A 25,114-nucleotide genomic window follows, 5' to 3' on the forward strand; every position below is an offset into this window, starting at 1 on the left:
CAATATACAGCAGAACTATATAATCAATGCAGTGCTAACTGCATAATACAGTACATATTTACTACAGTGGTACCTCAGAATACGAGTGTCCCTGTATACGAGTTTTTCGGAATACGAGCAGGATTCGCTCCAAAAATTTGCCTCGGAACACAAGTTTGTTGATACACATACAGGCCGACTAGCACGTGGTGGCACGGCGATCGCGCCTCAGTTTACCAGTGTCTTGCGCCCCGTAACTATCCCGCCTGAATTCTTCACAAGAATTTACAGTTTTTTGTCGTTTTTTTGGCCATTTGAGCATAAAAGTTGTTATTATATATCTTGCCATGGGTCTCATGAAAACCATTGGTAAGGTTCAACCTAAGAAAATAGCTGTGAGTAGAGGCAGTAGAGGATGTCCCTTCTTGATTAAGAAAATGTGTGAAGTATGGGAAGAACTGCAAAGTTTTGTTGAAAAAACTCACCCAGATAAAGCTGTAGCAGGCCGTTGCATTGACCTTTTAAATTACAATGTGATGTCTTACTACAGACAAGTGTTAAAATGTAGGGAAAAACAAGTGTCATTAGACAAATTCTTAGTAAGACAAGCAGTGAGCCAAGCAGGTCCTAGTGGTATGCAGGCAAAATGTGCCAGAGTGTGCATACCAGTGAAGTCCTCACTGCCTGATGTTATAATGGAAGGGGACTCCCCTTCCAAACAGTAACACCTCTCCTTTTCCCTCTTCCTAAATCTTCTAAATCTAGAGCAGACACTTGCGAGATACTGTTCCCACGCTCAGTGCGCTCAACTCACACCAAAGTATCACCTGTGTACTTCTGTATATTCGTCCAAATATATATATAGTATCTTAGTGTCTGTGTTTATTGTCGCCATACTTTACGTAACAATAGAACCGTTACATTGGTACCTCAGAATACGAGTGTCCCTGTATACGAGTTTTTCGGAATACGAGCAGGATTCGCTCAAAAAATTTGCCTCGGAAGGCTAGGGTTGCCTCGGAACACAAGTTTGTTGATACACGTACAGGCCGACTAGCACGTGGTGGCACGGCGATCGCGCCTCAGTTTACCAGTATCTTGCGCCCCGTGACTATCCCAGCCTGAATTCTTCACAAGGATTTACAGTTTTTTGTCGTTTTTTTTGCCATTTGAGTAGGGAACGTGCCAGAGTGTGTACCAACGCTCAGTGCGCTCAACTCACACCAAAGTATCACCTGTGTACTTCTGTATATTCAACCAAATATATATATAGTATCTTATGTCTGTGTTTATTGTCACCAAGTAACACCTCTCCTCCTCCCTCTTCCTAAATCTTCTAAATCTAGAGCAGACACTTGCGAGATACTGTACCGACGCTCAGTGCGCTCAACTCACACCAAAGTATCACCTGTGCACTTGGTGTGCACACTCTGGCACATTTTGTCCTGCATACCACTAGGACCTGCTTGTCTTACTAAGAATCTGTCTAAAGACACTTGTTTTTCCCTACATTTTAACACTTGTCTGTAGTAAGACATCACATTGTCATTTAAAAGGTCAATGCAACGGCCTGCTACAGCTTTATCTGGGTGAGTTTTGAGATTTGATCTCTGCCTGGTCGACGACTGGGCCGCGGGGACGCTAAGCCCCGGAAGCACCTCAAGGTAACCTCAAGGTAAGGTTCCTCACCATCTTCCATGTGCCAACAGCAGTCATCAGCAAGGGTAAGTAATAACTTGAACATAGTTTTGTAGGTTTATTTAGATGAATTAGGTATAAAATTTAGTTTGAAATGAGGGTTTTTGGGTAGTCAGGAACGGATTAATTCATTTCCCATTATTTCTTATGGGGAAATTAGCTTCGGATTACAAGTTTTCAGAATACGAGCTGTCTCCAGGAACAGATTAAACTCTTAAGGGGGCATATTACGGGTTTCGTAAAAATTGTTCAATTTGTTTATAAATTTATTTACGAAATGGTTATAGAAAGAGCTGCAACTGGTCCAAGTTTCAGCATCACACCCTAAACAGAAAAGGAGAAAAAAATACAAAACGTATTATGCAACGAATTTTCAACATTTTCAAATAATTTCAGGGAACACATGTGTCAACAAAAATATTTCTATAACAATCAGATATTAAATTTAGCACATAATAAAGGATTCTATTGAGCAGTTTTATCAAAAAAAGTGTTTAGTGCAATAATATAATTATTCAAAGTTACCCTTCCAAAAATATGCAATATTTGATGTTTATAAATTTTTATAAAATCAACAAATGGACTTTGGACTAAAATGTCTCAATAGGTTTGTAGAAGCACAAACTCTACATATAAGGTGTAATTTGCATGTAAATTGATTAATAAATGAAAGCTGAGAAACACCTTGAAGTTGTAAATTACTTACCTGAGTAAAATAAGATCAAAGTTCGGCCACCTGTAGTCGAGTGTGTCATCGACCGATTTCGTTCATAATTGGCACCCTTGCAGATAGGCATCCATTGAGCAAGGTGTGCAAGTTCCATGCACATCCCCTGATAACAAACGAAAAAAAAAATAGAAAAAAAAAAAATATATATATATACATATATATATATCCTGCACATACATATTACCAGACTTCGACTTGTATGACTTACACCAGATGTAGACGGCACTGCCACACCAGCCACAGCAGTAGATGTAGATGGCACTGCCACACCAGATGTAGATGGCACTGCCACACCAGATGTAGACGGCACTGCCACACCAGCCACAGCAGTAGATGTAGATGGCACTGCCACACCAGATGTAGATGGCACTGTCGTGGCCGGTCCATACACATAGAGGGGTTGAGGATGTGTGAGGAGGGTCGAAGCGGGGTGTGGCTGCTATGTCATGCCTCTCACAGCTGAGGCGGGGAGGGCTTCACTTGATAATAACCTCCCTTGTGCTACAGCGTCTCTCCTTTCCAGCCAACGACGGCGACCGCGTGTCAAATTGGCTACTCTTGCATTCAGACCCTTCCGTTTATAGGTCATTGTGCGCTAGACGCTACAAAAGCGAGATTCCAGGAGCAAAAATGGAGCGCGCATCAACACCCTCCACTCTCAACAGGACACAACATGTGACTGGTAGCTGGTTGTCTCACATACCCGCACTAGGAGACGGTTGCCATTGAGTGTATATTTGTTGTCATATATACAGAGTTATTTCCGACGTTATTACGAAAAAATTGACGTTTAGAACGTATGACACAATACTCTTGGCGCGCCACAGCCGCGGGGCACCGGATTCTGCACAATTACGCATGGAAATGTACCATAAATACTTTAATTTATATCATAACATTCTCGGGTTTGCACCAAAGTGTTGCCAGAACGTTGTAGTATTTTTATAAATTTTTCAAAAAGATTCGATTTTTCCGAATTTTTGCGATGATAAGCCCCCTTAAACCGAGGTACCACTGTATACAGTATTCACAACTCAATGAGAATTCAAGATGAACATAACTCTAATAATAGGGTAAATAAAACTATGATAGTATACTAAAATTATAAAGTATTTTTCAGTAGAGTAGTAATATATACGTACAATATATAATATGATAGTGCATTTTTATTGTGTATAAGAAAAAAAAGACACTGATTCAAATGCCTCCTGGAGGCATCACCTGTTGCAACAAATCCCTCAATGCAACGAACTGGGGCTGGTCCCAAATAGTTCGCTGAATCAAGGTCGCATTATAATTGTAAACTGATAGTTTTTTTTTTTTTTTTTTTTTTTTTTTTTAGGAAGGCTGGTCTTACAGTGCTTAAGGAGGCCATCAGTCTGGCTCAGGAGAGTAGTGATCATGTTTGCTTGCAACATGCTTTAGCCTGGCTATACACTTTGTCTCCTACTCATAAGGTAAGCCTCTTCAGAACAGCATGTGCTACTATATAATATTGTACAGTACAGTATTTAGTGTTATGTGGGTACAGAGCACCACTTGGTTTCCGAACTTTAGTTATCCGAAACTTCCAGTTTCCCGATTGGGGTTGGGGAGTCATGCTACCCGAACAAAGTTCAGGTAGGAAGGGGTCCGCCAAGCATCATGCCAGCCTATGGTGGTGGGTGGGAGATGATCCAGAATTGTCATAAGGCTGGAATGTTCATTCTGTGCTTTTGTTTTACATATCTGCACAATCAAGAAACATCTGTGCACCATGTTGGCTCCAAATGCACGCATTGTCAGTGATGGCTGACTGGTAGGTGGATGGGGGAGCTTAGGTGGGAGGCAGTATGAGAGAGGGGGGAGAATTAGTCAGAAAGGGAGGGAGGGAGGGATGCTAGGAGGGAGGGGAGGTAGGAGGCGATGCTAGGAGGGAGGGGGAGGTAGGGAGAGATGCTAGGAGGGAGGGGGAAGGTAGGGAGCAATGCTAGGAGGGAGGGGGAGGTAGGGAGAGATGGGAGGGGGGAGGTAGGGAGAGATGCTAGGAGGTAGGCAGGAAGGGAGAGATGCTAGAAGGTAGGCAGGAAGGGAGGGAAGTAGTGAAAATTAGGGAGGGAGGGAAAGGCTGGCTGGCAGGATGTGCCTGCAGACTGGCAGGCAGGCAGGCTGGCTGGCAGGATGTGCCTGCAGGCTGGCTGGCTGGCAGGATGTGCCTGCAGGCAGGCTGGCTGGCAGGATGTGCCTGCAGGCTGGCTGGCTGGCAGGATGTGCCTGCAGGCTGGCTGGCTGGCAGGATGTGCCTGCAGGCTGGCTGGCTGGCAGGATGTGCCTGCAGGCTGGCTGGCTGGCAGGATGTGCCTGCAGGCTGGCTGGCTGGCAGGATGTGCCTGCAGGCTGGCTGGCTGGCAGGATGTGCCTGCAGGCTGGCTGGCTGGCAGGATGTGCCTGCAGGCTGGCTGGCTGGCAGGATGTGCCTGCAGGCTGGCTGGCTGGCAGGATGTGCCTGCAGGCTGGCTGGCTGGCAGGATGTGCCGGCAGGATGTGCCTGCAGGCTGGCTGGCTGGCAGGATGTGCCGGCAGGATGTGCCTGCAGGATGTGCCGGCAGGATGTGCCGGCAGGATGTGCCTGCAGGCTGGCTGGCAGGATGTGCCTGCAGGCTGACTGGCAGGATGTGCCTGCAGGCTGACTGGCAGGAAACATCCAGAGGATGTTTGCCAGACGTCTTAATAATCAGCTAGGAACTATTAAGGACTTTTATAAAGCGGATCAGGACTTTACTTATTGGTGAGTACAAACAAAATACGGTCGCATTTACGCTATGAACCTGTCAATTTTTTCCTCTAGATTTTTTTCATACATTTTTCTGAAAAATTTCTTTTTACATTTCTAGTTTATTTTTTCCCTCTATTTCTCGTTTACGAACTTACATGTTAACCAACGGATCTCGTCCCCAAGGGGTTTGAAAACCAAGTGGTGCTCTGTATAGGAAATATACTGCATAATTATTATCATTACTACCTTATTAGTTCACTTTCATTGTGTGGGAGGGCACTTGATCTCTAGTGAGGAGAGATTAGAGAAGATGGATCTGGTCTTCTTCCTTCCTTTTTATTACAGAGGGTAATGGGGCTTTGCACTATTGAGTATATATATTTCTCTGTGAAGGCATCTCCTGCCCTCCCTCAGAAGCTCCCCCAGAGCTTGCATACTGATACCACTAACCTTGAGGATGGTGCTAGACTGAGTACCACGCTGACCTATTGGAAGCCAGTACAAGAATCTGGCTCTGTATACAGAGCCAGATTCTTGGGAGGGAGCTTAGGGATCAAACATCTACCCTCAGTTGAGGAAACCAACCAGAAAGTTTAAGTAAAACAAAACAAGCTACTGCTTGAAAAAAAAGTTAACCATATCGAAAACAAGACAAACAAATGGTTACCATGAACAACTCTAGTCCTGATGCACCCAGCCACTGTCAGATGGTGGCCTCTCTCACCTTGTATTGTATGCCTCAGAGGCCTACTCAGGGACCTATTGCTGATTCCTTAGCTAAATGGTGTTTATTTTCCCTGGAATGGTTGTTCTGTCAGATGGGGGGGGGGGGATTGTTTTATTATTATTCATTTATTCTTCACGATTGTGTTTTATGTCTTCCACATTGTGTGTTCCTTCACCTTTACTGCACAGTGGCTTGGCCCAGGGTTTCCTTTCCTAGGAACTGTTTTGAGTTTCCTTTGCTCCATCAGAGTTATCTTCTCTGAGAAGTTCAGGTTCCTCCTCTACGAGTCTGTTCTTTCGAGTCATAGACTTGAGTTCATGTAGTTAACTGTGTGCTAGTGTATGTGTGCACTCGCCTATTTGTACTCGCCTATTTGTGCTTGTAGGATCGAGCATTGACTCTTGGATCCTGCCTTTCTAGCCGCCGGTTGTTTAAAGCAATGACTCCTGTCCTATTTCCCTATCATATCTAGTTTTAAAATTGAGTAAAGTTTGCTTCTACAACCTATTTACACAGTAGAATAACATACTGGAAATACAGAATAGAACCAGTTAAGAGCAGAGGTGGCATAGGCACAATCATTGAGCACTCTCTAAACATCAGAGGTCCACGGCTGTTCAATATCCTCCCAGCAAGCATTAGAATTATTGCTAAATCAAAGGTGGATGTCTTCAATGCTCGACCAACCAGGTTATAGTGGATATGTAGGCCTATTTGCTGCTCCAAGCAACAGCCTCTTGAACCAAGTTACCACAAGTTGAGCCTGGCCCTACACTGGGCTCGGGGAGAACAAGAACTCTTGAAACCGTCTCCAGGTATGCTCCAGGTTAAGATGTGGGTTCCATGCTGGAGCTGCATACTCAAGTAATGTTCTTACATAGGCATTGTGTATGGATCACTACCTCCTTGTTTAGATTCTTAAGCGGCCGGGAAATGAAAAATATTGACTAAAAATCTAATATTTTTGAAACATTCCATTGAAATTGTGTGGGGTGTGGCATCAGAGTCGCGAAAAGATCATTCTAATACAGTACAACCTCGATTCAACGCACTATTTGGGACCAACCCCAGTGTGTTGGATGCGTTGCAAGAGGTGACCTTCAGGGTGCATTTGCGTCAGTGTCTTTGTTTTCCTTGAACACAATAAAAATACATTATTATATTATATACTGTATCTATATATTATTACCCTACTTAAAAATACTTTGTAACATTTGTTATTTACCTTATTGTTGGACTTATGTCCATCCTGAAGTATCGTGGAGTTGTGAATACTGTACAGTAAATACGTACTGTAGTGTATTATGCCGTTAACACTGTGTTGATTAATACAGTATGGGTGAGAGGTTTGGCACCATCGCCTGGCCAGCAATTCTGCCCTCTGCCTTCCTAACCACCACCCCTCTCCCTACCTCCCTCAACACCACCCCTCTCCCTGCCTCCCTCAACATCACCCCTCTCCCTGCCTCCCTCAACACCACCCCTCTCCCTGCCTCCCTCAACACCACCCCTCTCCCAGCCTCCCTCAACACCACCCCTCTCCCTGCCTCCCTCAACACCACCCCTCTCCCTGCCTCCCTCAACACCACCCCTCTCCCTGCCTCCCTCAACACCACCCCTCTCCCTGCCTCCCTCAACACCACCACTCCCTGCCTCCCTCACCACCACCACCCCTCTCCCTGCCTCCCTCAACACCACCCCTCTCCCTGCCTCCCTCAACACCACCCCTCTCCCTGCCTCCCTCAACACCACCACTCTCCCTGCCTCCCTCAACACCACCACTCTCCCTGCCTCCCTCAACACCACCCCTCTCCCTGCGTCCCTCAACACCACCACTCTCCCTGCCTCCCTCAACACCACCCCTCTCCCTGCCTCCCTCAACACCACCCCTCTCCCTGCCCCCCTCAACACCACCACTCTCCCTGCCCCCCTCAACTCCACCCCTCTCCCTGCCTCCCTCAACTCCACCCCTCTCCCTGCCTCCCTCAACACCACCCCTCTCCCTGCCTCCCTCAACACCACCCCTCTCCCTGCCTCCCTCAACACCACCCCTCTCCCTGCCTCCCTCAACACCACCCCTCTCCCTGCCTCCCTCAACACCACCACTCTCCCTGCCTCCCTCAACACCACCACTCTCCCTGCCTCCCTCAACACCACCACTCTCCCTGCCTCCCTCAACACCACCACTCTCCCTGCCTCCCTCAACACCACCACTCTCCCTGCCTCCCTCAACACCACCACTCTCCCTGCCTCCCTCAACACCACCACTCTCCCTGCCTCCCTCAACACCACCACTCTCCCTGCCTCCCTCAACACCACCACTCTCCCTGCCTCCCTCAACACCACCACTATCCCTGCCTCCCTCAACACCACCACTCTCCCTGCCTCCCTCAACACCACCACTCTCCCTGCCTCCCTCAACACCACCCCTCTCCCTGCCTCCCTCAACACCATCCCTCTCCCTGCCTCCCTCAACACCATCCCTCTCCCTGCCTCCCTCAACACCATCCCTCTCCCTGCCTCCCTCAACACCATCCCTCTCCCTGCCTCCCTCAACACCATCCCTCTCCCTGCCTCCCTCAACACCATCCCTCTCCCTGCCTCCCTCAACACCATCCCTCTCCCTGCCTCCCTCAACACCATCCCTCTCCCTGCCTCCCTCAACACCATCCCTCTCCCTGCCTCTCCCCCTCAATGCCTCCCATCCCTCCCTCAATGCCTTGGAGGTCGGTGGCCTGTTGCCATTTGAGGGCCCACCGATGCCAAAACAAACTCAATACCGACGTTCGGTAATATCGACCGCCAGACCGGTATATGAGGCTCCATATACCGGTCTCTCAAACCGGTCGTTATTACCGGCAGACCGGTATAAAAGAGGCCGTTAAATTGAGTGGATACTTTTCGGTCTGCTCACCTTAATTTTCCATGTATGGATTTAAATTTGGTATCGATTTGTTTGCAAGAGAATGCTCTAGAGGAATATATATGTAAAATTTCACCAAAGCCGACGTGAGACCCGCACCACATAAAAAACCTGGCGATCATTAGCCGTGAGCGCCAAACAGCGATGAAATGTTTATGCTCTTTTCAGGTTTGCCAACCCCAGAATTGTTCCACATCGTTAATTTTGGTATCACTGTGATCACAATAAAATTCCGTACACAGACATGAAAATAAAGTACAAAACATGGGCGCGCCCCACCCGCAAGACCGTGGGAAGTTGCCCAAGGGCCACCCGCTACCTGCACGCCCAACTGCACATCGGCTACACCCATACTGTACTGAAAAGTTTATACTCTTTTCGTGTTTTTGACCGTAATTTTCGATGTATGTGTTTCATTTTGGTATCAATGTGTTCTCGATGAAGTGTTCTAGACGAACATATGTATAACATGTCACCAAAGCTAACGTGATGCCGGCACCAAATAAAAAACTAAGTCGTTTGTTAGCTGTGCACGCCAAACAGCGCGAACATGTTGCTACTCTTTTCAAATATATCAAGTCCAAACTTGTTCGACATCGTTCTTTTTTTTTATCACTGTGATAGCAATAAAATTCCCTACACAGACATATGCATATAAATTAGACAACATGGGGGCGCATAACCCACAACAACCCCTAAAGTCGCTGAAGCGTTAACTGCTAGAGCACACTCATTGCGACACGCACTACACCCAATACACCTGACAAACACTTACGGTTTGCTAACAGAAGTTTTTGTGCTACATTGTTCATTGTGGTATCAAGTTATTCTCAATAAATTGCTCTAAATAGAAAAACAAATATAAGCAATCACAACCGCAATATATATAAGCAATACCAATAACAAATTATAAATCGGTAATATATTTATAAAAACTTATACAAAGTTTTTGTACTTGCCTCTATGGAATCATGATGGTAGAGCAATAAGTTGAGCATTTTGTGATTCACTCCACCTTCTTCAGGAAAATGTTCTTGAAATTGCTCAACAGATGTTTCGTAGGTGGAGTGAATGTGTGCAGAGGCGTTATTTTGGTACCACCCAAAATACCCTCTTGCGGTGGTATTTTGTGTAGCAGGGGGTCGGACACAGTGCAACTCCACATTTCTTGCACTGATGCCTGGCATCCATTATTCTTCCAGACTTGTAGCAAACACGACACCTTCGACGTTTTGCGAGTTTGACGATGGCATGGATCATGTTCTTATTGAGACGAATTTCTGAATCCACAATACATTGCCTTTTCTTAGGAGGAGGAGGACGACTGGTACTAGGAGCCGCTTCAGGTTCTGAGTCAGATGAGGTGTCAATGGAAATAGAGGATGCCTCACACCAGATGGTCCTGGTATGTCAACATTGCCATCATCAGCTGCTGGTCCTGGTCAGCCAACGTTGCCATCATCAGCTGCTGGTCCTGGTCGGCCAACATTGCCATCATCAGCATTTATATCTGGAGCATGTGGGATGGGGTTATCTGTGTTGGGCCACTCATCATTTTCAAACCTCAACAAAGATGTGTGCAGTGTGCATCTCAAGAGGACCATATTGTTACCTCATGAAACTGGAGCAATGTCATTTTTTTCTGATCACTGCTGTAGTTCTTGTATAACACATATGCATTATGGAGAGCCATTTGTAGGAAATAAAAGGTAATTTTTTTGGTCCACTTGTGACTTTTTCGGGTGAACTTGTAATATTTGACCATTTGGTCAAAGTGATCAACACCCTTCATGTAGGTATTGTAGTCACATATTGCTTTGGTTTGTTTATAGTTACAAGGCTCACTGAAGTTGTTCCGTCACGTTTCCGCACTCTTTTCTTTCGTTCGACTTCCTGTGTGTCAGCATTGTGGCAGTTTGTGATTAGTGAGACGACTTGTTTGTCTTTCCACAGGCCACAGGATTATAAATGTATAATCCTTGTGACTGAATACGGTTTTATCCACTGGAATTTTACACTTTGCTTGCTGTTGCAGAGCCTTGGGGGTGCCACGCGGTAATTCGATGGTTCCACACGTGTAAACACCATGTTGATGTAGCTGTTCTGTGAGGTTGACAGAGTTATAGTAGTTATCCATATACAAATGATAACCCTGGTGCATTAGGGGATGAATCAAGCCCATGACTCTCTCCACTGTTGTTTTACCAATCCCGACATACACCTCAAAGTCATATACAGTGGCACCTCGACATACGATTGCCCCTACTTACGATAATTTTGAGTTACAATATATATTTCATCAAAAAATGCGACTCGACATCCGATGGTGTCGTCGACATCCGATATTTGTTGGTACACGTTCGGGTCGGCCAAGCACATGGTTCCCGGTCACGTGGTCCGACCTGCCTCAGTTTACTACATCTACCCGCTTAGTGACAATCGCGCCTATAAGAAATTCCGCTTTTGTGGTGATTTTTTGCATTTTGAACATTAAAGTAATTATTATATAATACGCCATGAGTCCCAGGAAAGTCAGTGGTAAGGCTCAACATATGAGATCCCATGTAAGAATGACTATAGAGCAGAAACAAGAGATCATTCGTAAATATGAAGATGGTGTGCGGGTAGGTGAACTGGCTAGGCAGTACAACACATCTCAGTCAACGATATCCACCATACTGGCTAAGGACATTATGGGTGCTAAAGTGATGCATCATTACAGACGAATGTTAAAACAAAGGGAAAAACAAATGTCTCTTGACAAATTTGTAGTGAGACAAACAAGCACTGAACCACAACCAGGTCCTAGTGGTATTAAGGCAAAACATAGGAGAGAGAGTACCCCAGAGAAAACATCACTGCCTGATGTGATAATGGAAGGGGACTCCCCTTCCAAACAGTAACAACTCTCCTCCTCCCCCCTCATCATCATCTTCCATACGCCATCAAGAGCCCTCCATAAAGGTAAGAGAAACTTTGGTACTGTATTGTAGTTAGAAAAAAACATTGTATTCAGTATAAAATGTATTTGTATGTTAATATTTTGGAGGGTGGGGAACGGATTAATTCAAATCCCTTTATTTCTTATGGGAAAATTTGCTTCGACTTCCGATATTTCGACTTTCGATCCGTCTCTGGGAACGGATTAGCATCGGAAGTCGAGGCCCCATTGTATGTAGCCCGATGTCGATTCAGCAGGCATGTACAGTTTTATTCCTTACTTATCAGGCTTGTTTGGATTATAAACCTTGAAGGATAATTGCCCATGCCATGACATTGTTCCTTCATCCAAACTCAATTCTTTCCTAGGAATATATACTTGTGAAAATTTGCCTGTAAGATATTTACAGGCAAATACCAGACTTCGCGTCTGGTATTTTTGTTTGACTCGGGTCTATCACCATCTGTATGGTGATCAGGTGGCTTCGTTAATGGTGTCCCACCTGCATGCTTTGTCTCAGCGGCAGTATGAAGTTTCCTGGCAGTCCTTCCGTTTCGTTTTGTTGCTACATAGGTGTTCTTCCCTTTCTGTTCAGGTGATCTTGACCTTTCCTCTCGTGGCTGTTTCAGGACCGTCATCTTGTGTCGAATACTGTCGCCTCGTATTGTGTGGCACTGGCGGAGCCGCTGCAGCTTGCTTTCAGAACTGATGTTACTTCTGCGCCCTTTCGCAAGCTGTCTTGGGCATTGTGTCACCTCCGACCTGCTGATGCACCACCTGAGCCATCCTGGTCGTTGGACAGGGTGCTCTCTCATCTATCTTCCCCTCGGTTTGTCGTGGCCCCTTTGGTACAGGATTGTCTCTCCAAGGCTCTCTTTCTCCTGTTGGCATTGGCCTCTGGGGGTCGGGTCAGAGAGCTTCATGCTCTCCTCCGGTGCAGGGGTTACTGCTCTATTGGCTCTGGTGATAAGTTTGTTCATTTGCAGCTGTCTCCTTCTTTTCTGGCAAAGAATGAGACCACTGCATTCTGGAGGGGTCCTTGGGTTGTTGATGCTTGGTTTGTCAAGCCGGGGGTGCATCATGTGTTGTGTTCGGTTGTGCCTCTCCGCCATTATTTGCGTGCCACGGCTTCTATGTCCATGGACACGCTTTGGATTGATCTGGTTTCCCTTCTTCCCAGTTGTAGGGTTCAGGTCTTCCAGGTCATCTCAGGGTTATTCCGTCTAGCCAGCCTGCGGTCTTTCCCCGTTCCCACAACGTTCACTAGTCTATACTCTAGTGCTTCATATGTTCCCTTTCTTGAAGGGGAAAAAGGGCATCCACATTTCCTGAAAATATGATTAATTGAAATTTAATGTTGAAATATGTGTATTACAAAGCAATGTTGAATAGTAAAAAATGTATATTGCATGTAATAAAATGTTCATGATGAATTCATATTTCAGGCTCAGTTGATGAGACGCTCTATGGTTAAAAGCAGTGAGCTCTCACTAAGCTATCTTCGTTCGTTAGGTCGCCTCAATCATGCAGCTCAACTTGCTCACACTAGAGCAACACCTGCATACCTTTTACAGGTTAGTTGATCACTTCAGTATTGTTATGTTACTGTGTTGAAATTTGTCTAAAATGTATTGTAACTACGCATCTCTTAGGAACACCATTCAGGGTGAATTTATGCCCCTCTCCCATGTGTGTATAAGGAAATAAAGTCCACTACGGGCTCACCATAGCCCATGCTACTTGAAACTTTTTGTTCCGGGTAGCTGAATCTAAAACAACAAACAAAGAAATGAAATGTTATATCTAGTGTCATTTAGTTCACAGGTGAATGTACGAATCAGCTTCATGCCATACATTTGTGGCAGGAGTACTTGGTACAATGCATGGTCATTGTGTACATGTATGTGCTATTTCTCTTAACTCGGTGCCCATTAATGTGAAATGTAATTTTGTCTTTTCCAGAGTATAGTAAGAGCAGAGGCACTGAACTGTCAGCACAGCTTAGTTTCACTACAACATGGAGCATGGGCACTACGTGCAGCACTCTGGGCCAATTGGGGAGTGTCCACAATGACTGCCTTAGCTTCACAGTTACTACTCCACCTAAACACTCACCATCCTACAAATCCAACAATGTTCTACTCTGCACAACCGACATGCGCTGCTGTATGCAATATTGCTATCGGCCTTGCAAATTTGGTAAAAAGACAATTTCAGTGCATGTAAATATTTATAGTAATTATAAGAAAAAATATATATTGCTTTTTATTGCTTATGGAAATTAGATTGTTAAAATCATAATTTTTTAAATTCACGTCTAGAGAATGCCTTATGATTCTGCTACTTTTCTAGTCAAACTAGACACTGGTGGGATTCCATTAAACTCTCATTAGTAACTATGACATGTGCCTTCACATGTTAAGGCATGAAGAATATGAGTATTAGAGATTAACCATATACTGAAGCAAACTGCCCTAAATGCAATGGAAAAAAAAGGCAACTAATCTCCCTCTGAGAATTTTTTAGGAAAAAGTGTCAAACTACCAAAATAACAAACAATCCCAACTATTTTCCCCCATCCATTTATCATGGATGAATTTTTACCAAAATGCTAAGTGATCAGTTGCTGCTTTGACCTTATGGTCCATTGGAAGTGTTATATGCTATTCACCCTTAATGTGTTTGTAAATCTGTTCACATTATCTCTCTTTTTGCCACAATTACCTTGGCTTATAATTTAGGTCAGGGATATAAAACTTGTTTGTTGTTGCAGGCCACATTTTATATGATTTTACATCTAGCCATGTAAAAGCTAGGGAGGACCTTTTCCCTCCAGGGGCAAGCTTGAAGCATTCATAAAATGAAGAAAACAGTACAGATAATAATAACATTAACTTATTTACTTAACATTACTCACTTAAACCTTTAACTGCGCAACGCGCCTGCAGGCCCAGGCTTCGGGTGCGCAATGCACCTCCGGGTGTTTTTATTTTTCACGTTCCATTCAAAACTCCCGCGGCTCACATCAGCTTCCTTAGGGCTCTTGTAAACAGACGCCATCTTTAAAAAAATCATGGCCCACATTGCCGGGTGTCAGAGCCTCAGTAGTGAGTGAGTAACCAAAGCTGGCGCTCGCAGCATGAGCGCACAGCACTGCTGTTCAGCGTGTGACCACAGCATCGCCTAATATTGTCAAAATATATATATAATCTGTTTTATTTAGCCATGATAGTATTATAGAAGAGCCCGAGTGTGATAATGACTGGGTACAATGTTCAAATATCAGTGATTCAATGCTGTTCACGATGTTCACAGTGCTAGCCACAGCACCACAGCATTATTTCGTCCATCTAGGAATCTTCAAACGACTTTTTAGGTTCCTTTTCAAAATAAACTTGTGGTCAATTAGTCGTTTACAGGTATTAGTGACCAGGATTGTGGTTATAATTAGCGTTGTGCATAGGAAGGAGGAATTTTGGTGAGGAAGGGAGAGAATTGAGGTAGCCTCACTGTGTGGCAGTAACTCTTGTTTTGCTCACCATACTAGCTTCGTGGTTCGCTATGGGGAACACACATGTACATGGGTATATACAGTGTGTGTGAGTAGTGTAATAACAGCACCAGGAGTATGTTGTGAGGAGCTATTTTGGTGAGGGAGGTGACGTCGTAATCGTGGCGTCGTCTGCTGTGTGATTTGTCATGCAGTGTATGGTGGCCACTGTTTGGACACAATACCGGCTTACTTGCATAGTTCTGGTAAATAAAACATGTAGATAGGTATATATAACATGTGTAAATAGTGTAATAAATACAATAACAGTATGGTGGGAGGAGGCAATGTTGGCGAGTAAGATGTTGGTGTGAGGGAGACTGGCTGGGTGTGGCTGCTCACACTCGCGGTGTTCTGAGTGTGTTGATGGTGAATGTATATAGTGTGTGACAGTGTATAGTGTGTACATTTGTTGTAAATATACATAAATGAACATGAAACATTGGTGTGAATAACTGTATGATTTGGAGGAGTAATGTTGGTGAATACAATGTTGGAGGAGTGAGTGAGACTGGCTGGGTGTGACAGCTCACACTCGCGGTGTTCTGAATGTGTTGATGGTGAATGTATATAGTGTGTGACAGTGTATAGTCTGTAAATAGATTGTATATATACATAAATTAGCATGATACATGGTAAATATGTGCAACATATGTGTACAAAAGTGTCATGCACGTAACACAATGTCCTCGGACAGTACGGATGTTTTACTGCCATAATATAGTGTACGTGTTCATTATACACAGGATTAGCACATAAAAACAAATAAAATGTATTTGTAACTGTGCGCAAAAAATGAACAAAAATATATTCGCGGCAACTCACGCGCCCCGCCCCAGGCGCCCTACTGGCCCCAGGAGCTTACAGCACGGGCGAACGGGGAATGATGACGTCACGCGCCAACTTACAGACCCCATAGCAGCCAAAGTAAGTACAAGTTCGAAAGTTTTTTGACATACCCATACTGAAAGAAGGGTTTTTGACACTTGAATTATTATTTTTTTTTTTTTTTTTTATGAAGAGAATTTATTTCCTGCACACTGGGGGGGTGTCATATTTATAGGCCGCACAGTTAAGGGGTTAACATTAAAAATAACTAGGTATTACTGCTTCCTGATACTCGGTATTCTTGGTCGGATGCATTGCATCAAAGCTTAGTATATGTAAATGTAAATGACTGGGCTATAGCAACTTCTAGAATTGAATTCAGAAGTGTATAAATAAATTAAAAAAGATGCCAAGATTTGTTAATGTTCAATACAGAAAACAGTTGTTCACTTACCTACATGCTGTTGAAGTAACAAGTGCATTACATTATATGAACAACAGAAGTTCACAGCTTTTCAACCTCCTCCACCTCCATTCTCACAATATAAGAATTATTTCCAGAACAAAAATGGGATTTTTAAAGAAGAAATTGGACTAGTTTCTCGAGGAAATTTTAGATGAGATTGGTTGTGAGGAGTATGAGGGCCATTGTGCTGCTGCAGGCATCATTCTCATAGATCAAGGGAATAACATACAGGGTTGCATACAGCATACAGTACATGTAATGGCAAGAAGGATTGGAAAAACAGGTTGGAACCCGAAGGCACGGAGTTCATTAACCCTTCAATTGCGCATCGCATCATATGATGCTTTGACCGACTTGCAGTAAATTGCGCATCGCATCATGTGATGCTTTGGAGTACTACGCAAAATTTAAACGGCCCGCGGATACACAGGGTTCACCACACCTTCATCAGGGCTCTTGTAAACAGACGCCATTTTAAAAAAAAATCGTGGGCCAAACTTCACCCGAAAAGGAGACTTCAGCAAACAAACAACCTACCACCAGGACCACACGAGCAGAAAACACACACCAGAACCAAAGGGGTCACGACGAACTGAGAAGAAAGAAGATGGACTACCCGGGCCAACAATCAGGATGGCATCAGAAGCGCATGATCAGGCCGGAGGTGAAAAACAAACTAGTCAGATAACGGAATGGAGCAGAAGGAACAGCAACACCGAACGCAAGCTGGAGCGGCCTCACCAGCGCCGCCCAATACGAGGTGACAGTATGTTACGGCCCTCTCGGGACGCAACGGGGTTCTTACTCTGATGTTATTAGAGGAAGTAGTATCCGGCCCCAAGCCAGTAGTGGCTTTCAAGGAATGAGATCCGTGACGCAATAAACTTAAAGGGGGAAGGGAAAGAAAGTTAAGAACTTAAGACTATAATTATTACCATCACCAAATAAATAATATATAAAAGAGTGCACAAGGGGAGGGGTATTAACACTGCACAGGGGAAATACACAATCGTCTTCTCCTGAAGACTCTGGATCCAAGTTCTCGGTGCTAAGTCCTCGGTGCTTTCGTGGCCTCAGCAACGAATCCTTTGAGAAGCTGAGCCTACCCTGGCCACAGGTCAGCCAAAACACAGGTCCACTGGGGGCACCGCCGTGGAGGCCGTCAACCACAAGTCCAGCAGGTCTGCTGGCAGGTTCCGGACCCGCAACGCTGGTCAGGCCACTCCACGAGCGATATTAGGGTAACGCCCTAGACAGGAGCCTCGTGTGATACCACAAATCACTCTCCTGTCCTCAATACCCAAGTGGATAATCGTCTCCAGCAGTCGGTCCCAGGTAAGACAATCCTTCTACTGCCACTCCACTGGCAGGGTAACACCACAGTGTTCTTCCGGGGGACGACTTCACAGCTGCTGCAGCAAAGCACAAGGTATGGAGACGGCTGCCTTGGGTAGACTGACTCAACTTTCATCACAGCAGTCCCAGGTCGACTCTGTAAGCAGACACGTCATCAATAACTGGGACACTAAAACACCTCACTTACAGGCTCAGACACAAACGCCCGACACATCCACTTCATAAATGGCGTTGTAGTCTGAGCACCACCTCACCAGAGGTCAGCAGCGGCGGTGTTGTGAGCTGCACAGGACTGGAAACTGGCCCTTGTGGCCAGTACACGCCGTCCTCACCAGGTGTCGTCGTCCGTTTGGAGGGGGTTTCGGGAGCTGACCCGCAGATGGCGCGGTCATCACTGCTCCGTGCTCGGACGCTGGATCCGGGTTCGTAACACAGTACCCAGTACCAAACGATGGTCCTGGAACAACCCCAAAGGGAAGGACGAGACAACCCTATCAGAGACGGTATGCAGTGATAGGAAAACCGGAAGGACCGTCAGGAAACTATACACTGCTGCCGAGACAAAGTACGCAGGTGGGAGACCAACAACGAAGCCACCCACACACTGGTGTGGGTGACCCACATAAGTGATGAGAACACGAGACAAAAACCCAAAGACGCAAAGACTCGAGGGGAAGAACGAACCAACCGTGTACTGGTTGCTTCGCCCTCGCGAGTGGACACGTCCCTTGGGTTCAGCTTTAGCAGTTTGCTTGGTAGTTTGGGGCGCCGGTTAGCAGTGCCCTGCCTGGGATAACCCTTAACAGACCCAGTCTAGGGGCCCTGGGAAACCCCCCGGGGGCTCTCGGGTCCGTTAGTGGAGACCCTTGCGTCCCCTCTCGCTTTGTGTGAGTTGAGGGTTGCTCTGTCCCCCTTGTCTCAGGGTGACTCTCCTTGTTTTTGCCTCCGTCATGCTGCCTGTTGGGTCGATGACACATTCGACCCTGAGTCCTGCGAGCTTTGTTGCTTGTTCGTGACTCCATTCACCCAGTCCGCTGTTGACTTCCCGTGGGTGCAGGCAGCTCACGCGTTGCAGGGTAGGATGTTGCAACGCGCTCAGGCTTGTCGCTTCCCCAGACGCCCCGATGCTGCTCCGCTTGTGTAGGGACCCAGACTTGGGTGTTTTGGTCGCTTCGGCCTTGGTTCTTCCACACTCCCCCTCCTGCTTCCGGTCCCTACGCATCTGCAGGCTTCGGGGTTAGAGGTTCTGAGACTTGGGCAGTTTCGGGGGTTGCCCCGTCCGGGGTAGCTGCGGAGGCATTCGAGTCTGTTCCTCCGGCCGATGCTCCGGGGTCTGACCAGTGGGCCCCTTCTCTTTCAGCTCTCTCGGATGCCCCGACTTTTTCTTGTGGGGCCGGGGCTTTGGAGGTCGACTCGGCCCTGGGGCCTGGTGTAGAGGCTCCTGGGGTTGGGGAGGAGCGGCCTTGGGGACCTTAGGCTCCATTGCGCCCCGCCTGGATTTCCGTCCTTCTGAGCGGGGCTTACTATTGCGAGGAGTGGGGTTTTCTTTCCCCCTCTGCGTACGATTTGGGCTTGGGTTCTGCTCCTCCCCGGGTTTGGTTCCGTGTCCCTGTGGTTTTTTCGGTTCAGTCTTCCGGAGGTTTTCGGCTAACCGCGTCTCTTCGCCTGCGGTACGGTTGGCCTTTGCGGCTTACCTCCTGCGTGTCCCGGAGTTTGCCTCCATACTTGTTCCTTCTGTTCTGGACACGTTGGCGCTCCTTTGTTGCCGTTTGCGCTCCTTGTAGCAGTTTGCGCTCCTTGTAGCAGTTTGGGCTACTGTCGCCGGTTGGGCTATTTCTCGCCTTGTTGGGCTCCTTGTAGCCGGTTGGGCTACTTCTCGCCTGGTTGGGCTATTTCTCACCTTGTTGGGCTATTTCTCACCTTGTTGGGCTACTGCTCGCCTTGTTGGGCTACTTCTCACCTGGTTGGGCTACTTCTCGCCTTGTTGGGCTACTTTCGCATCCTGCGCATGCACCGTGGGAGTTTGTTTTGGTTCCGGGCGGTGTGCACACATGTTCTGCATCCATTTTCTCTCGGGGGTAGGCTTCGCCTCTCTCTTTTCTTAATCCAATCCGTGCCGCGTTGCTTTGGGGGTGTTCTGGGGTGCCGCTGTGGGGAAGTCACGAGGTTTTTCCCTGCGTTCTAGGGTGGGGAGCCTCCTTCGCTGCTCCCCTCCTCTCCAGCATGGGTCCCTGGCCGCCTCCGGCGGATACGGACTGGACTCGAAAGCTTGCGTCATGGTCATTCAGCGCCTATGTTCTGCAGGTGAATTGGTGCAGTTTGGCGTCTCCTTCGTCTTGACGCTGTTTTTGTTTTTGGGAGTAGGAATGGGTGTACATACGTACTTGAGAACGTGGACCGTATCACCCGAGGTGCCTACTGCAGGGCTATTAACCCATACTGGGCAGCTCTTGTTCTCTCCACCTGATTCCTTCCTCGGTTCACGGGTGTCTGCGGGTGGCCTCTTGGCCCTTCCGAGGCGGCTCCTGCCTGTACTCCTCTTGCCCCTCTCATATGCTTGTCTAACCTTGCTAGAGTTCGGGGCCCCGCCTCCACCTTGTTCCGCAGTGCAACGGTGGGGGTTCCTGTTTGGTAGTACGTTTTCCTGTGTCGGAGGTTTTGTGTTCGCCTCCTTGTGCTTGCAGGTTGGGTTCTGGCTCTTTGGTTCCGCCTCTCCCCAGTTGTTTGCCTGTCGGGCGGATTCTGTGCTTCTTGGGCGCTCTCGTCTCTGCTCTTGGGGCTGTGTATGGGGTCAGCCCATGTTGGGCTGCCTAATGTGTTCCTCTGTTTGTCTGTTACACTGCACACGTTTCTTCTACCATCCCTGTGGCTCAGTTGGGTGCTCAGTTTCTGCCTGTCCCCCCTTGTGGGCCACTCGTGTATGATTTATCTATCTTCTGTCACACTTCCTCGGGGAGTGTGGTGACATTTTGCTGCGGTTTTGGTACTGCAGCTGCGTGTCGGGGTTGGTTGTGGCGTTATGTTCGGCCCTTCCGTGCTCCCTCTGGGGCTCTCCTTCCTTGCCGGTCTTGATGTGCCAGGCCTGGTTTTTCCATGTTCCTCTGATTCTCTGTCTTGTCCTCGCCTCATTGTGATGGCTGGGGATGTGCTTGGGGTCTTCGTCTCGCCCCTCGCCTATCCTCCGGTTTCGGTTCAAGTTCCAGAGCCTAGTGGGCTCCCTTCCTTTGTGTTTTTCACGGCTGCCCTGGGGTTTTTCTTGACGCTGGGGCTTTGAAGGGACAGCTTGGCCCCGGGGCCTGCAGGGTGGGTTCCCGGGGCTGGGGTTGGGGCTGACGTGAGGGGCCTCAGGCCCCATTGGTCCTCGCCGGGGTGTTTCTACCCCTCTGGGCAAGGCTTGCAGTTTTGTGGTGTGGGGTTTTTCCGTTCCCCCTCTCCGCATGTGCTTTGTGGGCGTCGGCCCCTCCCTGGGCTCGGTTTTCTTGTCCATTGTGCCCGTTGTTTCCGTCCTGTCGGTGGGTGCTTTTCTATAGTCTTCGCCCCTTTTTCTCCGGGACGGGCCTTCTATGTCATGTCCCCATCTTCTTGGGGTTTCTGCATGACTTTTGGGCTTAGGTGCGACAGGGTTTTTTGTGCCTTCGTCCTTTGTGTCTGCTTCTTTTTGTTCTCGAAGGTTTGGGACGGTTTAGCTCCTTCCCGTATTCTGGTACGTATGTCGTCATTCGGTTGAGCTTCCCTCAGGTCCTTTCTAGGGCTTGTGGGTCCTCTTCCCGGCAGCTTCTGGGTGTTTGGCCTTCTTGTTCTTTTGTGCTAATCTCTTCTCTTCGCGCTGTCTCGGTGCTACTTGTTTTCCCGGGGGCGATTTTGCTCTTCTTAATGAGTCTTTTCGCTCCTGCCCTTCTGCGGGATGTTGGTGCGGGGCGGCTCCTTATGCGGGTTCCTTCCCTGTCGGCTGCGCTTGTGGCATTTTCGTGTTGGTTCTGCATTTTTCTTCTCCCTCCTGGGGCTGTCATAGGATTGGCTTGCGGAGGATGTAGAGGCGCTTGGGGCTGTTCCTGGGTCTGGCACCTTGGTTTCTGCTGCTAGTTTTCGGTATCGACATTCCTTCTGCGCCGTTTTGCAGGTTGTATCGTGCGTTGTTTCACCTCCGGCCTGCTTATGCACTGCCTGTGTCGTCCTGGTCTTTGGACAGGGTGCTCTCCTGTTTTTCTTCTCCTTGGTGGTTGTGGCTCCTTGGGGTCAGGTTTGCTTTGCCTCGGCTTTCTTTTTATGTTGGCATTGGCCTCTGGGGGTCGTGTGGCAGAGCTTCTTGCTCTTCTCAGGCGCAGGGGTTTTTGGCTCCTATGGTCATGGTCATAGGTTTCTTCGTCTGCGGCCGTTCTCCCTTTTTTCTGGCGAATGATGTGCCTGCTGCTTTCCGGAGGGGTCCTTGGGTTGTTGTCTCGTCTTCGTGTTGAGGAGTGGTTCACCGACCGCCTCCCGGGTCTGTCCCCTTGTTTTCTTGGGTAGTCTTTGGTGAAGTAGCTCCGGGGAGCTGTAGGGGCTCCCCCCAGAAAACCAGCGTTGAATGTAATGAAATGCCATTTTCTGGGTGAGTCCCGGAGGCTCCCCGGCACCCTCCCGCCCTCCGGTCGGCGGGTTTCTTCGCGGTTTTGATATCCAGCCTCAGAACTGGGGCGGGAATCGCCGGCGCGGGGGTCTGGGGCTCCCTCTTCCCCCTCCCGGGGAGGGGGGAGCTGCGCAGACATGCGGCGCGGCTCGTGTGACGTCATGCTTGTTAGTTCTTTTTCCTGGGGGAGTTCTGTCCACTCGTTTGTCAATTTTTGTTGTTAACCAGAATAGGGGTTTGTTTTGTGGAGCTTACCTTTCTGGGTGCCTGTCCCGGTCGATGGCAGATATAGAATGCTCCAAATCACATGTGCATTTCTATGGGCCATTGCTCCCTGTGCCTCTCTGAGGGGGCCAGGTTCTGGCTCGTGGTCCCCGGTAGGCCTAGAACTCCACCTACATCGACTGATGCAAAATAGTTAGGGTATCCATATCAGCCATGGATAGCTCCGGGGAGCCTCCGGGACTCACCCAGAAAATGGCGTTTCATTACAGTCAACGCTGGTTTTTTTCCATAAATTTCTTCTTCAAAATGCTATTAATTTATCTTCACTTATGTAATTTCAATCATCTTTTACATAACTAAAAAAAAAGCTTTCCACCATCTTGCATTGACAGTCGAGTTTAATGTGCTGTACTCAATAATCCTGACTTGAATAACTATTACACCCTTTCCTAACACCCTTTGCATGACTTTATATATGTACATATCAAATTGCCAAATTTATATTATACAATCTTGACTGTATACATTTTTATAAAACGAGCAACTTATGCTCAGTGCCCTCTATAATTACTAAATACACTGCTCAATTCAATGTGCTTTCTCTAGATACACAAAGACCACATTCATCATGGAATATGTTAACTTTTTTAAATCTACATTGTAGAATTATCAAGCTAGAAACCAAGAAATTTCTCCTTTACAGGGAGAATACCAGTTGGCTGGTGATGTGTTACAACATGCTCAGGAAAGATTCCCTGCTTATGGACAGCATTCTCACACTTGGATGTTTGCTCATAACCACATTACACTCAATGACCTTCTCCATCAAGGACGCTGGACAGAGGCTCAAATTGTCATCACAAACATGGCCACATCACATCCAACTGAGGCTAAATTAAGGTTGATAATTATTTATGCCATGTATTTTATTTTCTCTGTTATGAATTGTGGAAAGTAAGATAATTATCAGGAGAAGCCATTAAGTCGTTATGACTATATAGCACTTGGAAGGAATAAGGGTAAGGGTTTGGGATAGGAAAGAGGAAAGGAATGGTGCCCAACTCCTTGGATGGTAGGGGATTGAATGCTAACCTGCACGAAGCGAGACCTTCACTTTACCGTCTAGTCCAAGTGGTTGGATTATATGTAGTGTGGAAGGCAGCTGTTGATTTTTTAGCATGGAGTCAAAGATGATAAATATTTGTTTTGTTACCTAGCGGGAAAGGTAGCACTTTAATGATATCAAAAGTAATTACAGTCTGCAATCTCAAAATACAGTAGCTCCAGACACAGTTCAATGTATTTATCAGTAATTTAATAGTTAGCATTGTGCTTCTTAATACTCGATGAGATATTTTATAACATTAGGTATCCATGTGATATCTAGAGAATAGTGTACCTAAACATATCAGCAAAGATGTTCATATATTTCTCTATTCCCCACTGGTAGAGAGTTTATATAGACAGTGAACTTTACTTGTGTTGGACCTGAACTGTGTAGTACTCCACTGGTAACCTATCTCCAATCTGATACATTGCCTCTCTTTACCACTTTCATTTTTTGTGTCGGAAAGTTTTTCATCCATTTCAGCAATCTGCCTGTCATCCCATCTAGCATGTTCTGGCTTCCAACCATTTACATGGGACTTAGGTCAGCTTAACCATCTCTTTCCTGTAAAATCTCTGTGGCTCTAAGTAGATATCTTGCATAGGATCTTCCTGTCTGAAAGCCATACTGGCTGTCTTATTATTATGTATCATGTAATTGGGGAGAACGGCAAAAACATGAGATCGGAATTGAAGAACATAAGGAAAGCGTGTAGAATTATGACTGGTAACAGTGCTGTAGCAAACCATAGTTGGAAAAAAGGATCACAATATTGATTTAAAAAACCCAATGTTGAATGTAATGAAACGCCATTTTCTGGGCGAGCCCCGGAGGCTTCATGAAGCTATCCAAACTGATATGTACAATATTAGTTTGGGGTCATCAGTCACAGGACTTATTTATGCTTACCAGGGACCACGAGCCAGACCTTGGTCCCCTCAGGGAGGCAAAGGGAGCAATGGCGTATAATCACTCTATATTTAATTTAGAGTATGTCATATTTGCCATCGACAGGGAAGGGTACCCAGAAAGATAGGCAAAACAAAACAAGAGCTGGTGAAAACTCCCCCTATATATAAACTATATAAAATATGATGCACCCCCGACCGAACCAACCAAGCATCCATCATCAACGGACCCCCTCCGTAAGCTAGCCGTCTCATTCTTTGCTAGAAAAGGAGGAGAAGGCTGAAAAAGTACAAAACGACCTCCAGGACCAAAG

General features: G+C 46.7%; 1 protein-coding gene and 1 long non-coding RNA gene across 4 annotated transcripts in view; one reads left to right on the forward strand and one right to left on the reverse strand.

The window, feature by feature from the left end:
* The window catches only part of ida (anaphase promoting complex subunit 5 ida), a 149,585-nt gene that overhangs the window by 96,774 nt on the left and 27,697 nt on the right, over window positions 1–25,114 (forward strand). For all 3 annotated transcript variants that reach the window (XM_045767699.2, XM_045767701.2, XM_045767700.2), the window contains 4 exons: window positions 3,750–3,864; window positions 13,199–13,327; window positions 13,716–13,952; window positions 23,488–23,684. In XM_045767699.2, the coding sequence (XP_045623655.1) occupies window positions 3,750–3,864; window positions 13,199–13,327; window positions 13,716–13,952; window positions 23,488–23,684 (678 nt within the window). The remainder of the gene's footprint in view (window positions 1–3,749; window positions 3,865–13,198; window positions 13,328–13,715; window positions 13,953–23,487; window positions 23,685–25,114) is intronic.
* On the reverse strand, window positions 1,896–3,266 carry LOC138356478 (uncharacterized). Its single transcript, XR_011224465.1, has 3 exons — window positions 2,616–3,266; window positions 2,384–2,510; window positions 1,896–2,001 (listed from the first exon to the last, which is right to left on the reverse strand). It is a non-coding gene; the product is annotated as an uncharacterized lncRNA (long non-coding RNA).

The sequence above is a fragment of the Procambarus clarkii genome, chromosome 72 (assembly GCF_040958095.1).
Source record: "Procambarus clarkii isolate CNS0578487 chromosome 72, FALCON_Pclarkii_2.0, whole genome shotgun sequence".
In the NCBI taxonomy this organism is placed as follows: domain Eukaryota; kingdom Metazoa; phylum Arthropoda; class Malacostraca; order Decapoda; family Cambaridae; genus Procambarus; species Procambarus clarkii.